Genomic DNA, 15,529 nt, shown 5'->3' on the forward strand with positions numbered 1-15,529 from the left:
AAAAAACTTCATTTATACAGACCTACAGATTACAACCTATGCTCTACCTCATTAAAATACAACTAACAGCTATACTTAAAAATATTGAAACTACTTTCATCTTATGGCACATCTTAAAAAAACTACACTATGTAAATTTGATTTCCTTATCCAGGTCTCTTGCAAGCAGCATTTTTGACTGACTTTCCATTTCCCAAGAACTCTAGGCTGTATCAACACAAGGAAAAGAGTTCCTATTAGGTTGCTGTAGTTAACTTGACCTGAACCACCACCTAGCTAGGAGGGCTTGACTGCAGAGCAGGTGTTAGCTATCTTTAGGGCTTAAAATTGCTAAATACTGTTACCCATAACCTTCTTTTTAGTAACTACTGTACCTATGCCTACCTTCCACTAAATCTGAAATATTTTTCATTGCACTGAGAGAAAATGAAAAGTCTCAACTTTTCAGGTGTACACGGCAGTTACAGTCAAAAGTAGAAAGTGCTCTTCCCTAGCATCTCTTGCATGTGCCACACATGCTGTATGTACTATTCATGATACAAAAACTTAAATACTCAAGTTTGTAATTTCCTACCCTGTTTCTTCCTTGTTTTTTTTTTAGGATTTTACCAATCCTGAAAATCAAATAAAGAATATAGCTTCTTCAGCTGTAACAAAAGAACACACCATTATGTGCTTCATCAATAAAGTACTTGTACCTTATTAAGGAAGCATGTACTGGTGTTTCTTCACTTTTCAACTATCTTTGAACGGTCTTGCAAACATACTTTCTAAATATCAATTTCAGTTGATAAACACAGATTAACCAGCTTCATTACTTAAGAAAATATATAGCATGTAATATTTCATATATATTTTTTTCATGTGCATAGAAACATATGTAGATACACACACAAATCTATATATATGTATATATATATGCAGATAGATGTGCTCATCTTTAGAGCACTACATTCTCAAATGAATGCAGTAATTCTTCCAATTTTGACTTCTAAGATTCATGGATATACTAATATGCCATCAAGAATGCATCAGCCCAGTCACAGAAAACCATGGCATTTCAGGCCAACTGCAGGTATCTAAAACATATGTAGTATATGCACATTAGTATACACAAACCAGGGAGAGCAAACGAGACAGCAAAAGCCTAATTCTAATGTTCCTTGCCTTTCTAACACATATAAGACTGAAGTAGCATTTGAATTTTAGAATTTGAACTAATCTGAATTATTTTCAAGTAAACGCACATTTTGTTGGTTATGCTTTTCATTTGTTGGATTTGGTTCAAATTTCACTATGGAAAATGCAGGTTCTGACTACTGTAGTTATTGAAATGGATTGTTAGCACATGTGGACCCTTCCTGAATCATGGTGGAGAATAAGAAAAACATAATCCACGTATCACGTAAGTTTTTTCATCTCAGTTTTGGGTAGGAAGGAAGACTACAAAAAACAGAGTACCCTCATTAGGCCTCTATAAGGAATCTTTAAATGCTGCTGCCTTAAGTGAACAAAAAGAATACAATTTTCTCCTGTAGTAAGGAGCAGCTTCATTACCTCTGTGAACATATTGAGATATACATATCTGGCACTGATACAGAAAGTACATTTCAAACCTGCTACAGAGCAACACACAAACCTGAACTGCAGCAGGAGGGTTAAAGGATAAACATTTATAAGTACCCAGAAAAGAAGAACAGGGGAAAGCTTACACGAATTAACAATCTTTTGAAATCTTGTTTTTGCTTCCATAAACAGAAGGAAACAACTCTTTATGGAAACAAATATGCACCAATCTTAACTCATCCTTCATATAACTGTAATCAGAAAAAACCACTATGTTCTTAAAGTAAGATTTACATCAGCTTCTTACTCATTCTTCATACTGAATAGCTCTTAAAGCATTGAATTTAAAATTGTATGACTATGTTTCAAGTAGAAGAGACCCTAAATCATGCAATGAAATAAACAGAATGTGTTGGGTTCAATACTCTCTTCTCAGTAATGGCAGGCATACAACATGATTGAAAAAATGCTATGCTGTGACTTATTAGCATACTGCCAATGGCATACAACCTCAGTCTGCAGCAATGTAGTTGTAGCAATTAATTAATTAATTGCTAATTTAATTATTTTTCATTCCGTTTACAGAGTTCCATTACTGGTATTTCTAAGAGGACTCATTTAATCTGTTAAGAGAAATATAAATCTGAAAATACCATATACCATATGAAAACCCAAGGCCAGTCAAAAACATAACAGTATCAAAGTTTAAATTTTGTTAATAGTCTCTACTAGTACTAAGCTCTTAGGTAAATTGCGGTACCAGTTGTTTCAATGCACAGCAAGAAAACAACATTGCTTTACCCACTGTACTGTTCAAATCTGTGGTAGCCAACACATTCCTTTAAATAATGAAAAAAAAAGGTATAATTTTTGTGTAAGAGCAACATTACTCTTAGGACCTTTACACACCTCCGTCTCTCCCTGACCTCTGATGTTGAGGACACAGTGCCAGAAGTAGCTGTAGTCATGGCTGTGGTAGTGGCTGCAGCATTTACAACAGATGGTGCAACAGGAACGGTCACTGCTGTAGGAACACTGTCCTTTTCTTTCTCAGTACTATCCTCAGCCCACAAACGATTTGAGGTACTACAGCATAACAAGCAGCAACACAAAAAAAGAGAAAAGGAAACAGCTAAACAATGAAAGCACTTTACTAAACAACTAGTAACATGTAAATTGAGGGATGGATTTTTTTTTAAGAAGCAAACTGAGAAAGGTCTCTACTATGAAAGCTCAGCTTGAGCTATTAAATTGAATAAATTAAGAATTACCAGTTCACAATAATTGAACTCTTATTCTTCAGACCCTTCTAACATTTGATTTATTCTTTTATACCAACATGGCTTTCATGTTACAATAGAAAGCCATTCACAATTTTTGCGCCAAATTATATAAAATCAAAACAAATTTAACAGTAAAGTGAAAAAATCCAGAGCCCCAGGATCTACTAAACAAGAACGCATGCACATACATAAGCACACAGTAGACCTGACAAAAAGAAAGGAACAAAATGTCCTGGTGCCATTACCTGCTTTGTACGCCTGCTGAAGTAGAACCCGTTGTACTCTTTGTAGTAGTGTTTGTGCTGGCAGGCAGCGTTTTCTGAGGACCAGCAGAAGAGGTAACTGTTGATGCAGTACTTGGAACATTAGAACTTATCAAATCATCTTGTCTTCTACCAAAGGAGCCACTGAAGGAGAGACATGTACAATGACTGCACTTATTACTTTTATTTTCTCATTAAAATATCACCAAGCTGTGAATGAACTATTACATTTTTGCCCATTTATTCTGTGCCTCAGTTGAATCTTGGAAACTTCTGGTGCAAAAGAAAAATTTTTTCCACTGTTTCCTTGGCTAGGACTTTTAATTTATGATTTTGGAGGGCAGCAGAAGTGTCCCTTAGTCCCAACCATTTCTTCACCAAGCAGGATAGAAAGGAATCTCATTCATTTATGTAAGACCGTCTTGATCACATCTACTAAAGCATTCATACAGGGCCCCGAATGTCTCATTTTTAAACTGCTGCTTCACCCACACTGAACACCTCAGAAAATGCAGAACCTTACTGCACAGCTTGTCAGGAAAGAAAATGTCATAAATATCACTCCTCTTTTAATTTGAACACAATTAAATACACTACCCCATTAAAAAAAAAATCTTTAATCATTCCCAGGAGGAATAACATCCCACTCAGGTTTTTCCCTTGCTCTTCAAGGTTTACAAGAAATAAATAAGCATTATGCTGCATGAGACAGCCTGGTTACTGATAACATCAATGTCAAGACTCAAAAAAATGCTAAGTATGTATCATGTACATCAGTAGCACGTGCCAATATGCAGCTGTTATTTGACTCTTTTCTTTGATCTATTCATTTTAGCTATTTATTTCCCCACTAATTACAATGAAGAATTTGTCTCAAATTGAAACTACAAAATGCAGCAAAGTTAATTATGTATTATATATGCAGCATATGATTCCTTCTGAGAAAATTCTGCAAGTTAGGAAACAGCACACCTGAGAATTATTCTCTTATTTCCGTAATTTACTTTGCATTTAAGTGAATTCTATGTATTCTATGATGCTGATACTCAACATAGGTATTGGCGATAATTTAAAATTAAAGACAGCAGTCCAATACCTCCAAGACAGTCGTGCAATAACCAGAATTCAACAGAAACAGTGTTTTCCCCCTTTTCATATACCAAGCAGAAACATTGCAACATTTAAAATAATTATCTTTGACTACTGAACTCATCTGGAAAGCATCCAATGAATTCCAAACTGAAATAACCCATAGGATAAAAAAAACATCTAACTTTAATTACATAGTTTAAAATCAGGACAACCATTTCATCAGCATACAAATGCACGTTTAAAACCAGCACAACCACTGCAATACACACTTTGCAATTATTATGAACATGGCAATATGTCACCGTTCAGTTTTAAACTGTCCTTATAAAATTATTCAGTACTTGTTAACTTTTAAGCCTATTTTGATAAAAAAAAGAGAAAATCCCACACCTTCTTTGATAACTTGTGTTTAATGATGTAGGACCTTCATTCAAACTGTTTTTCTTGACATCTTCCTCCCATTTTCTTCTGGTGTAGGAACTGCCACCACGTATTGAACTAGCAGATGAATCCCTGTAAAGGAGATTTTAGTTTAGCAAACTCACATTAAAGAAGGCTGGTTTTGATGTGAGTTGAACAGGAGCTTCAAATTAAAATCCTGGATAACACACTTAAACGTAACTGAATAAGGAATAAAACTGCTCTTATGGACAACCATTTTCAAGCCTCTGTGGAAAGATACTACATTCATACTAACACAATTAGAAACATAAGAAGAAAGCAGCATCAAAAGAAAACTGCTAAAGAGGATTTAATCAACATTAAATCAATTGTTGCTTTTTATCTGTGGTCATTGCTAGCTTTGTTTTTGTCAAAAAAGGAACAAGACGTTCTTCTGTTTGCTCCTGAGATTATCCAGTGCAGCAAAGGAAATCCACTTGGCTTTTTAAATAGCTGATTTGATGACATTTTTCATTCTTTGATGTTATAAGAAGTTTAAAAGCTGACAAGGCCTTAGAACTCACGATACTCTAAGACCAGTGTAACTAGGCTTGCAGTAGCTGTTCCTGAGGGGTCTGACATGTATCACTAGCTGACATGACTTCAGTCATAAGGAATTTCCAGGCTGTTCCTACAGTTTATAGCAGCAAGGAATGACCTTGCAAAAATCTACTTAGAAAAACTATCCCAAAAACTGATACACAAAAACTGAATTTATAATAAAAATGTCAGCTCAAGATCTGAAGTTCAGACAACAGGAAGTCTTTCACAAAATTATATGTAAGGCAATCAGGTGCACAAGGCAAAATAAAACAAAACTTTGAAAATATGTATTCTATGGTCTGATACCTTTGGCCATCATAATGTACCTCTTTTTGTATGAAAATGTAGGTTAGCACTTCTGTAGCTGGAAACTGTTGGTTTTCTGCATAATCTATATATCCAGACAATGCTATAAATTAGCATTGTTTTAAAACGTGGAAGTTTGTCAGTCATTCTAAAATCTTACTTAAATTTTATATTAAAAAAATATAACCTGTTTTCTTTCATAGTCACCTGTTCTCTTTTTCATCAATGTCAGAGGTACTGGCCAGCCGTCTTGGTATTGTAGGTGCAACATATGCAAGTCGAGTTCCTTTTCCATCTTTCTCCTGAAAGACATTAGTTTCTCATTAATTGTTACTATTATTGATTATCTTGTGTGGAAAAGCATCATTATGGCAACTCCAGCCGAGTTTACTGTTTATACAAATGACCTGATCATACAAATGAGTTTTAAGCTTTAGTTAACTATCATAAAAGACTACAACAGGAAAAGGAAACGGCAAATGTTTCCATTCTAGTGATGCTAATGACTTATTTCTCTTTTTTCTGCTTTGCTGCAGTACAATTCCAACAGTGATTCTTGAAAGCAACTGGTTCAGTATTTTTATATAGTACAGTACATTATTATTCTTAATCTTTAAATCATAGAAACATTTGTATTTTAAAGAGAAGCACAAGTTCTATTTTGTTCAGCTACCTGAACAACATTTGCTTTAGTGTATCCATGTTTAGTTACAGAACCAATTTTTGAAAATAAAAAATCACTACGAAATGAAAATTAATACAAAAGAGACTTCTTTCATTTGTAAGATTCTTTTAGCATAATTCTCCAAGTGATGTAAATGCTATAAAATCTCTCATGTCTCCAGATTGTAAAAATGACTATTAGCTTTGCAAGTCCTAAAAAGGAACGAAATGCCAGACTTATGCACCAGGTCACCAGATACTGAAGGAACACATTACACTTTGAGAGATACTATAAAGAAGCCCTGTAATTTAACTTTTTGGAATTCTAGTAAAGAACAGATGTGTACTAAAATCTTACTTCTATAATACATGATTAACAGCCATACTAAGAAAGGTATATTAATTTCTCAAAATGTTGTTTTATCCTGAAAATTATTACCTTTTCTTTGTTGTCCAGTGAAGAGGAAAGTCTAGGACTTGATGCAGAACGCATAACACCCGCAGAGTCCTTTTCTTTCTGAGCTTCTTTGGAAGCAGTAATCTCTGCAAGTGCACCATAACTACCAGTTTTTCTGAGACCCAACCTCCATGAAGCAGGAGATTCATCTTTCCTCTCTTCATCTTTGGGAGAAACCTTGGTTGTAGATGCTGGAAACTATAAAACACATGAAAATGAATTTACGTTATTAATTTATGTTATCTGTAGTAATTCAAGTTCCTTGCCAAGATTCAAGAACACAACTGTTTTTAATAATCGTAAGTGCTGAATTTGTAGGGAAGTTGTAGTGAGGAGCAACCTATGCATTTTTCTCTTGAATTAGTCAATGAAATCAGAAATGTAAGACCAGTCAAGGAATACCACTCTTATAAAAGTTAGCTTACAAAAAAAACACACTTTGTAATACACGCTGTGAACTTGAGATAAAAACTTAGAAACATGCAAATCTGGTATTAACATTTTGATTAAATATGTTATTTTGCAACCTGTACATAAACCTGTGCACACAAGAACCTCACCATAGATTTTTCACCCTTATTGGGCACAAGAACAATGCCAGTTTTGCGCAAGCCCTGCCTCCATGATGCAGGATCTACTGACTCCACGACAGGCATGATAGGAGGAATGAAATCATACTAAAGCCAATTAAGACAAGACAAAGATGAAGATTGAAAGGAAGGAAAATAGAAACTGAAGGTTGTTTTAACACTATATAGTTTGTTCCTAGGTTTGTATTAGGTAACTCTTCATTACAACACAAAAATACCAAAAAAGCAGTAAGACATGTAAAACCATAGCAACAGATTACAACTAAATGTAACAGGATGTTTAACTCATTCAGAGACAGAATTACAGCTTGCATAGAAAAGAACAACAAAGCCTGTGACCTTACTAGGTCCGTGGCCTAAATCCTCACACTGTTGAGAATACTGGAAGATTCACATTAATATACTCCTTATCTTCTTAGCATGTATCATTCAGATCCCCCAAATTACGTCCCACACTAGCATGGCTATCCTCCCAGACTTGCCTTACCTTCAGTACCTGCAGTCACAGAGCAGCATTACTGAAAGCAATGCAGACTGAAGGAAACCTGACTTTAGCTTAGTATAGTGCATCTGCACCCCTTGGTTTGGCCATCTATGATGTAAAAGCAGAAGTGCAGCTACAGCAGATCAGATGGTGCAGACCCAAAAAGCCAGGTGCAAGATCACACACAGAGTGCTGCATTACCTTCATTGGTGAAAAGAGTTTAAAGCATTTTTGTTTATCAATAGGAGCTGTAACTGCTCCTTTAGATCACATGTACCTGCTATGTTACAAGATCATAATTTTGATATAAAGTACATTTATTTTGTAGCTACAGAAGGACCTGAGCTTTTCACATAGTAATAGGAAGATAACTACAGTTTATTTTCAGCCTGCACTTTTTACCTAGACCAAAATATAAACCATTACTTTCTACATAACAGAATCAGAAATGTACAGATGATTTATAAAAGCCTATAATGTAGCTTAAAACCAAACTTATTTCCTCTTTTATGAAAATACAACACCCCCATATCATTAAATCACATACCTGCACCTGTTACAATAAAGTATACTTTGTAAGATGAATCACTATTAGGTTCTATTGTGAATATGGAAGTATAACCCCAGTAAGCTCCCAGAGGCAAAATACACTTTATAGGAATCTCCTAGTAGTATGTCTTTTCTCTCTACTGTGGCTGCAGTATATCATGGTTACCACTTCTCCTGAACATGCTTTTCAAATGCATCAGTACAGGGGTTACACTTTGATGATGATGTGTACAGAAAAATTGTAATGAATGACAAATGAAGATTTGATGGCTTACTATCCAGTTTGCTCCGATACACTAAAAGTTTGACTTCTGACTATGTACTTTTATCTACTGTAATTTTTTTCCCCAGGCATACCTATCTTCCCCATCCCAAGTAAAACTCAAGTTCATCCAAATTAACTTTTCCTGTAAAGTTACAAGCCATAAAAGCTTTCAGCAAGCAATATGGCTTTGCTAGGTGTGGCCTTGAGCTATGCATTGAATAAATCATGTGTCCCTATTATCTAGCTCTTCCATGAGGTCCTAACCACATTAAAACCACACAATTTTTTACTTCTTATTTCAGGTATAATTTTCAACTTCTGTGCCAAAGCACTAGGTGAATACTTCAAGGGACTCCCAAAAGTCACATAGTCATGCTTGTCTCTCTGGAATGAAATGCACCAGAACTACAGGCATAGTGAGACACTAGAACTGCAGCGTCTATAAATTCTGGAGGAGTTTGACACACAAAAGATTTACAAGAACTCCACTCACTGTGCAACAGAATTTTTCTTTTTCAGAAGGATTTTACTTTTAACTATTTAATAGTTCTGTATTTTAGGTCCCTGTGCATAATTAAAGACATTCAAAATTTAAAAATAATTAACAGTTTCTGGGGAAGAACACAAAGTATTTTAAGAATCTGTGCATATTTTTATCAATTCACTGGTTAACCAAATCTAATACTTACACTAGAATCCAAAAAGATATACTTACACAGAAAAAAAAAGAAAGAGAAAATCATAAGATTACAAGATAATAGCAAATAAAAAGGTATTTTCTTTTACCTTCTTAACAGGTGATGTAGGTGCCCCTTGGCCACCAGCTACTGAAGGTGCCATCACAGCTACTGATGCTGATTGTGTACTTGTGGTATTTGCATTATTAGCTGCCAAGGTTTTGGTCTTATCTGCAAAATATTTACAAGTTTTTAATTTTCATTTTTCTTTCACAATTTCATCACCTTTACAACACTGAGCTGAATTTCTATCCACTAAATTTGACAGTTAACTTTATGACCAGCATTTTTTTATTTATTCCTCAGTATTTTCTCCCTCACTCCCAATCTACATCTTAGCTAGGTCCACCATTTTCTTCTAAACGGTTGTGCATATAACAATTTTTTTTGTATTCATCAGGTGTTACCAGTCAGAGATGAAGAGACAGAACTACAGAATCATTCAGGTTCAAAGTGACTCAGGAGATTACCTAATTCACCCTTCTGCTCAAAGGAGGGTCAATACTGCCTATGAATCAGTTGCTTAAGGTTTTGATGAGTCACATCTTGGAAACCTCTGGAGACAGAGATTTCAGTCTCCCCACACAGCCTGTATTTTAGCAGCTGGCTAATGACCACAAAAACTGTAACAGTAAGAGATATGTTAGCATTTCATCTAATCTCATTAATGTATATAAATATCTCAAAGGCAGATGACAAGGATGGTGCCAGACTCCTCTTGGTGCTGTCCAGTGACAGGAAGAAGAGTAATAGCCATAAACTAAAATACAAGAAGCTCCACTTCAACATGAAGCAGAACATTGAGGGTGGCAGAGCACTGGAAGAGGCTGCCCAGGGAAGTTGTGGTATCTCCCTCTCTGGAGACATTTAAAACCCACCTGGATGCTTTTGTGCACAACCTGCTCTAGGTCACCCTGCCTCGGCAGGAGAAGTTGGACTTGACGATTTCCAGAGCTCCCTTCCTACCCTGACTATCCTTTGATTCTGTGATTCTGGAATAGCTATTTCAAACTGCAGAAGGCAGGTGCTAATTCAAAGTGAAACGTTTATTCCCTGATAACTATGCGTGTTTGAGTTCAAAGAAATAATTAACTGTACAGAGAACCCAATCAGGAATTCTGGTCACCAGAATGAGCTGAGGCAGGGACTTGCCTTCCAGAGCACCAATTTTCTATTTGCTTAAATCCTTCTTTGTCTCTTGTTTTTCTTACCTACATTTCACTGTCTGCCTACCTAATCTCTTCTGCTTTGTCCAAATTCCTTCCTCTGTCCATGGCTCATGAACCTTAACCCTTCTTACACAAACACACAGAAAGTGTCATGATTGAGATACAACAACTGCTGTCACTGCTTTTGCTTGAGCTTCATAAAGTTACACCTTGCTTCTCTTTCATATATTCGAACTGCACATTGCTTGGGCTTGGATGTTGCCTCCTATCTATTAGTGCAATATGAAGCAACATGGAGTTCAATCCCCACTGGTTTTGGCCTTACTATAGACACATCTTTCCATCTATGTGACCCATACAGCCTAGGAGCAATTAAGTTAGAAAGTATAGGTTTTCATGCAGTGTGTAACTCATGGTATTATACAAAATAAATACAAATATAAATAGCTTACACGATCAACAGCCCTGTATGGGAAGTTCTTTATAAACACAAGAGAAAAAAAAAAATGGTGGTGAAATTCTAGGTGACAAAAAGCTGAACAAGGCAATGTGGACTGACGGTATGATTTGAGATGATACACAGGCAGATCTGATAAAAATTTGTAAGTAATATATCTTTAAAATACACAGAAATTATTCCTTAAGCTTTAGATTTCAGTTTTCCAGGTTCTGTACTGCATGAGGATATAACTCTGAACTTCATATAAAGTATCAGCACCTTCTCCTCAAAGTTTAGTCAGACAAAACAATCCTTTTCCAGCCTAAGAACCAAGAACACCATTGCAGCTTCAGCCCCAAAAGTTATAAACAACAGAGAATTGAGGTGAGCAATCTGGGTGGATGGGACTTCATAAACTGAAGCTGTAATTGGACAATTGACACGAATATGTAAATGGACCAAAAGTTATAAAAGTCTAAAAATTCGTGACCTGTCGTCCATCTTGGGTGTAGGCTTGGCTGGGCTCTTGTACTGCCCAAGGTGTATCCTTGGAAGGCCTTTTAATAAGTACCTACTTTATTCCTGTAACACTGTCCAGCCTCTGCTCTAGGTGACATCTCAAGGCATCAGAAAAAGTTATCAGGAGTGAAAGTATGGAAGGAGAAAAATGGATTTTTCACAACTGGTTTCTGAATTTTTTTCTAGAGCAGCAAGAACACACTTGTATGCGTGACTGAGCCGATATGGACTAATTAAAAGAAAATTAGAGTATGTCAAAAAAAGTAAGTTGCAAAACATGAACTGATGAAAATTTTATTTTTTATCTTGTTTCCCTGTCCTTTCCAATATGCTACTTTCATATTCATGTTTCCCTTCATGGTCTCACAGATAGAAGTGTATTTATATTTAAACTATATTCTCATGCAACCAATGAAACAAAAACATAGGAAAACATTTTAATTATCCCGAAAGATTCAAAGTCATCATTTCCAGTATTTCAGAATACTGAACACTGTTAAAATATTTCACAACCAGAACGATCCTTATAACAATAATATTTTTCACTAGAAAAATATTTCACTACCTTAAGCTGAATAATGGTAAAAAAAAACGGAAAGTAAAATCTTAGAACTTAAGAGATGTAGCTCTACAGGGAAAAGCTTCAAGTCTATCTTGCCAAATAAAGTATGATAAAGCCTTGTTGAGATTAAAACCCTCAAAGTTTACATAAATTAATTCTTGTGTCACAGTCAAATTTTCCTGGCACAAACTACTGGCAATGAAGAGAACACAGTTACCAGAGTCATAAAGTTCAGCAGACATTATAGTCAGCTCAGTGACAGAGAAATTACTACATGTTATATATTATAAGTAGTTTGAGTTTAGCAAAGCTCAGTAAATAATGGATTTAAGTACACCAAGGTAAAAAAGTAATTAAAAAGTCTGCCAGACGCTTTTTCAGCTTAATACTGAAATGCTAGATTATTTCAAACTACAAAAAAAAAAAATAAAAAATTAAACCATAATAGAAAGTTTGGTTTTGCAAATTATTTTTACTTCTACCTACATTAAATGCTTACGGCAGATTATTAGCTCTAAAATACATATTTAGTCTTATCTTTTCAGGTGAAGAAATTAGAATGTATTAAAATGAAAACCAACAGCTCACCAAACCCAGTTATTTTTAAAAGTTTATGCATAACATATTAACAAGCTGTTTCTAATGAATTCCATGTCTAAGTATTGTACTGCTGCATTGCAATTCTAATATTCTTTAAACTTATTCTTTAAACACTTATTGTCAGATAGTTATTCTCTGGTTTGAAAGGAAAATACATGATGTTGCTCTTTTATCAGTACTTGCTACTCTGATAATTGTTCAAGAAAAAAACAACCCACTAATTCCATTTCTGAAGAGAAAAATAGAGAGTAATGTGTATACAATGCAAAACTTTTCAAATAACTTTTCTCTTGAAGTTATATATGAAATAACAGGCAACATTAAAATAATACATTTTAAAGTTTTTTTCAGTACACACTGAAATTATATGTACTACTACTTTATAAATACTTGAGCCAGATTAATTGGTAATTACTTCATTCTCTCAAGAACACATGAGAATATTTGCACTTCTGCTGATACAATCTCTGTACTAGTTCCACCAGCAAATACTGCTTCAAAGTTTTCCTCTCTAATTTGATCATCTGAATTTTTTAGTATTTCTGACATGTTACTTCAGGCTTATATTGTTCTATCTATCTAATTAGCAACATCTATTGGTTAAGCAGCCAGTCAAGTAAGCTGGCTAATAGCTTTAACCTAAGTAGCAACCAGTAAAGACATCCATTTGATATATCTGTTATGACTCAACTTTAGACATATATAAGCTTACTTTAAAATAACTGGAAACTTAGTAAAATACAGAGGAATAAGTGAAATGTAAAATACTTAACTCTGTATCATGTGATCTTAAACATGTACATTTATAAAGTAAATATTTAATGAAATGGAATGCTCCAAAAATATACCCGTCTCTGCTTCAGATTCTGAGTCATCATCTTCTTCCTCTTCACTAGAACAACTGGATTCATCCTTCTTTCCTTCTTCTTCTTCATCTGCTTTCTCTTGCTCCAGAGACTCTATACTGGAGGCATTCTTTTCTTGCTCCATAATCAGTGTCTCCTTACTGTGTTTGTAAAGAGAAGTATTTATTAAAGTACCGAAAAATTTATAAAGCCTGTTAAGTAAGACTTCGTGACAGCTTGTAAAGTAATCTTTTTAAAGACTTTATCTTTTTTTTTATTTTTACTTACTTTTTAAATGTTTTCTGTGTCTGATTATTATCCATGTTGGCTGTGGATTCAATTAGGGGAGATTTCTTTTCACGTTTTTCACTATGAAGCTTCAAAACAGAGAATGATGCAGTTTAATTCTTAGAATAGCACCAGTGTGATAAAATAACAAATGGAGGGGAATCTCTAAATACTACAAACACTAGAATGCATAAAAACTTTCAAGGAATGAAGCTCTAAAAATCATAGAAACTGTTATTCCAAGTAAGATGCTCATTGTTGATACCTCAGATCATAAAATGCCCACTGGACATGACAAGTTGTAGATTGCCTTTTTCTTCCAAAGCTTTTTTGGCCACAGGTGGCCAAGTAGGGGCATATAAGACATTTGGAGATCACTGTGGCATCACCTGAATTGAAGCCCTGAATTCAGAATTTTGTTTTTAATTTATATCCTGTCCTGAGCTGGATACCATAATCATATGTATATTAAAATGCAACATACATACATATACATACATATATATATATATATATATATATATATATATACACATATATACATATATATATATGCACAAGGCCTACCAGATTCTGCTTCTTTTGTAACTCTTCTAAATATCCTAGAATATCTTCATCTGCCACATCAAACGCTGTCTGACCCTGGAGAAGGGAATAAGTAAAACACCATAATTGTACAACAGACTTTAAATGTATCAGACTACAATGTCTTCTCATCACATGATGATGCAGGTTAAGGAGAACATTTAGAGAGAAATTGGAAAATATGAATCAAGCTCTACTGCAAACTGTTAGTCTGTCAGTACTAGAAAACAATTTTGCAATATTCCTTTTTTTTGGGGTGGGGGGGCAGGGGGAAATTCAAACAAAAACATTTATACCTGATGAGTAAACACATTTTTAAGTTATTAAGACATGACAAAATTTTACTGTCATTTAAAGGAAAAAAAGAACACCATGAATGAAAAGTAGATTGATGAATAAAATCTCACAGTATTAGTGCCAAACAATGTTCACAATGACAGTTGAATGGATGGATCTGAACAGTTCAGTATCCTGCCCATCTTAGACTATCACATATAGCTTGATTTTTGAAGTTTTAATGATTTAAGGGAGTTGCACTAAATTTAAGCAGTCATGCGTTCACATTTTACAGCAAAACTGTATTTTACAATTTACATTCTATTTTATAAAAGATCTGCTAAAACCACTTGCTATTTCTCCTCAGGGTGATTTCCATGGGACATATACTTGAAGGCTGGAATCTAGGCAAAGTTGTATATTTACTGGCATAAATGAAGCTGCATCAACATGCTGGGTGGGCTTACTGAGATGCTGGAGGGACCATGACAAGATCAAATTAGGAAATATTTCTGTACAATAACCAGTAATAAAAACAGAGCTGTCATTTAAAAGTGTCCACAGCAGCTTATAAAAATAATGAAAGGTGTTCCAGTTTGTCTGTGCTTATTTCAGTTTCTCAAAATGTTAACTAAAGGCAAACTTATTCCTAATTACACTGTGAAGACTATCTTATCTAGTTAGAAAGGATGAAACTTTAAACCACTATTTCTGATCATACGACAGAAGCATGTGCACCTTTCAACAAGCATTAGCCAAAACAGCTTGAGGTCTTCTGCCACGTGAATGACTGTCACAAATTTGTATTTGCATTATAACTACAGTTTTTAATATGGCCTTCTATTCAGGTAGCTAGTACTTGGTAGTTAGACCTACTATGACCACAAAACGCCACTTTGCAGAAAACTGTTGCAGTTGGAAGGTTACATCTCAAACCCAACTCTGCAACAGTTGATAGCTGAAGTAATGTGCCTAAACAATAATGGCTGAGTTCTCTGAGTCCAGAG

General features: G+C 34.8%; 1 protein-coding gene across 5 annotated transcripts in view; it reads right to left on the reverse strand.

Moving 5' to 3' along the window:
* PPP1R12A (protein phosphatase 1 regulatory subunit 12A) overlaps nucleotides 1–15,529 on the reverse strand; it is a 114,447-nt gene that overhangs the window by 26,337 nt on the left and 72,581 nt on the right. For 4 of the 5 annotated variants that reach the window (XM_021528061.3, XM_021528060.3, XM_077783540.1 and 1 more), the window contains exons 6-14: nucleotides 14,229–14,303; nucleotides 13,662–13,750; nucleotides 13,377–13,534; nucleotides 9,289–9,410; nucleotides 6,597–6,812; nucleotides 5,702–5,796; nucleotides 4,595–4,717; nucleotides 3,095–3,256; nucleotides 2,476–2,652 (exon numbers count right to left, since the gene is read on the reverse strand). In XM_021528061.3, coding sequence (XP_021383736.2) covers nucleotides 2,476–2,652; nucleotides 3,095–3,256; nucleotides 4,595–4,717; nucleotides 5,702–5,796; nucleotides 6,597–6,812; nucleotides 9,289–9,410; nucleotides 13,377–13,534; nucleotides 13,662–13,750; nucleotides 14,229–14,303 — 1,217 coding nt within the window. The remainder of the gene's footprint in view (nucleotides 1–2,475; nucleotides 2,653–3,094; nucleotides 3,257–4,594; nucleotides 4,718–5,701; nucleotides 5,797–6,596; nucleotides 6,813–9,288; nucleotides 9,411–13,376; nucleotides 13,535–13,661; nucleotides 13,751–14,228; nucleotides 14,304–15,529) is intronic. The other variant, XM_021528063.3, reaches the window with a different exon arrangement.

This window comes from Lonchura striata, chromosome 5, assembly GCF_046129695.1.
Source record: "Lonchura striata isolate bLonStr1 chromosome 5, bLonStr1.mat, whole genome shotgun sequence".
Classification (NCBI taxonomy): Eukaryota; Metazoa; Chordata; class Aves; order Passeriformes; family Estrildidae; genus Lonchura; species Lonchura striata.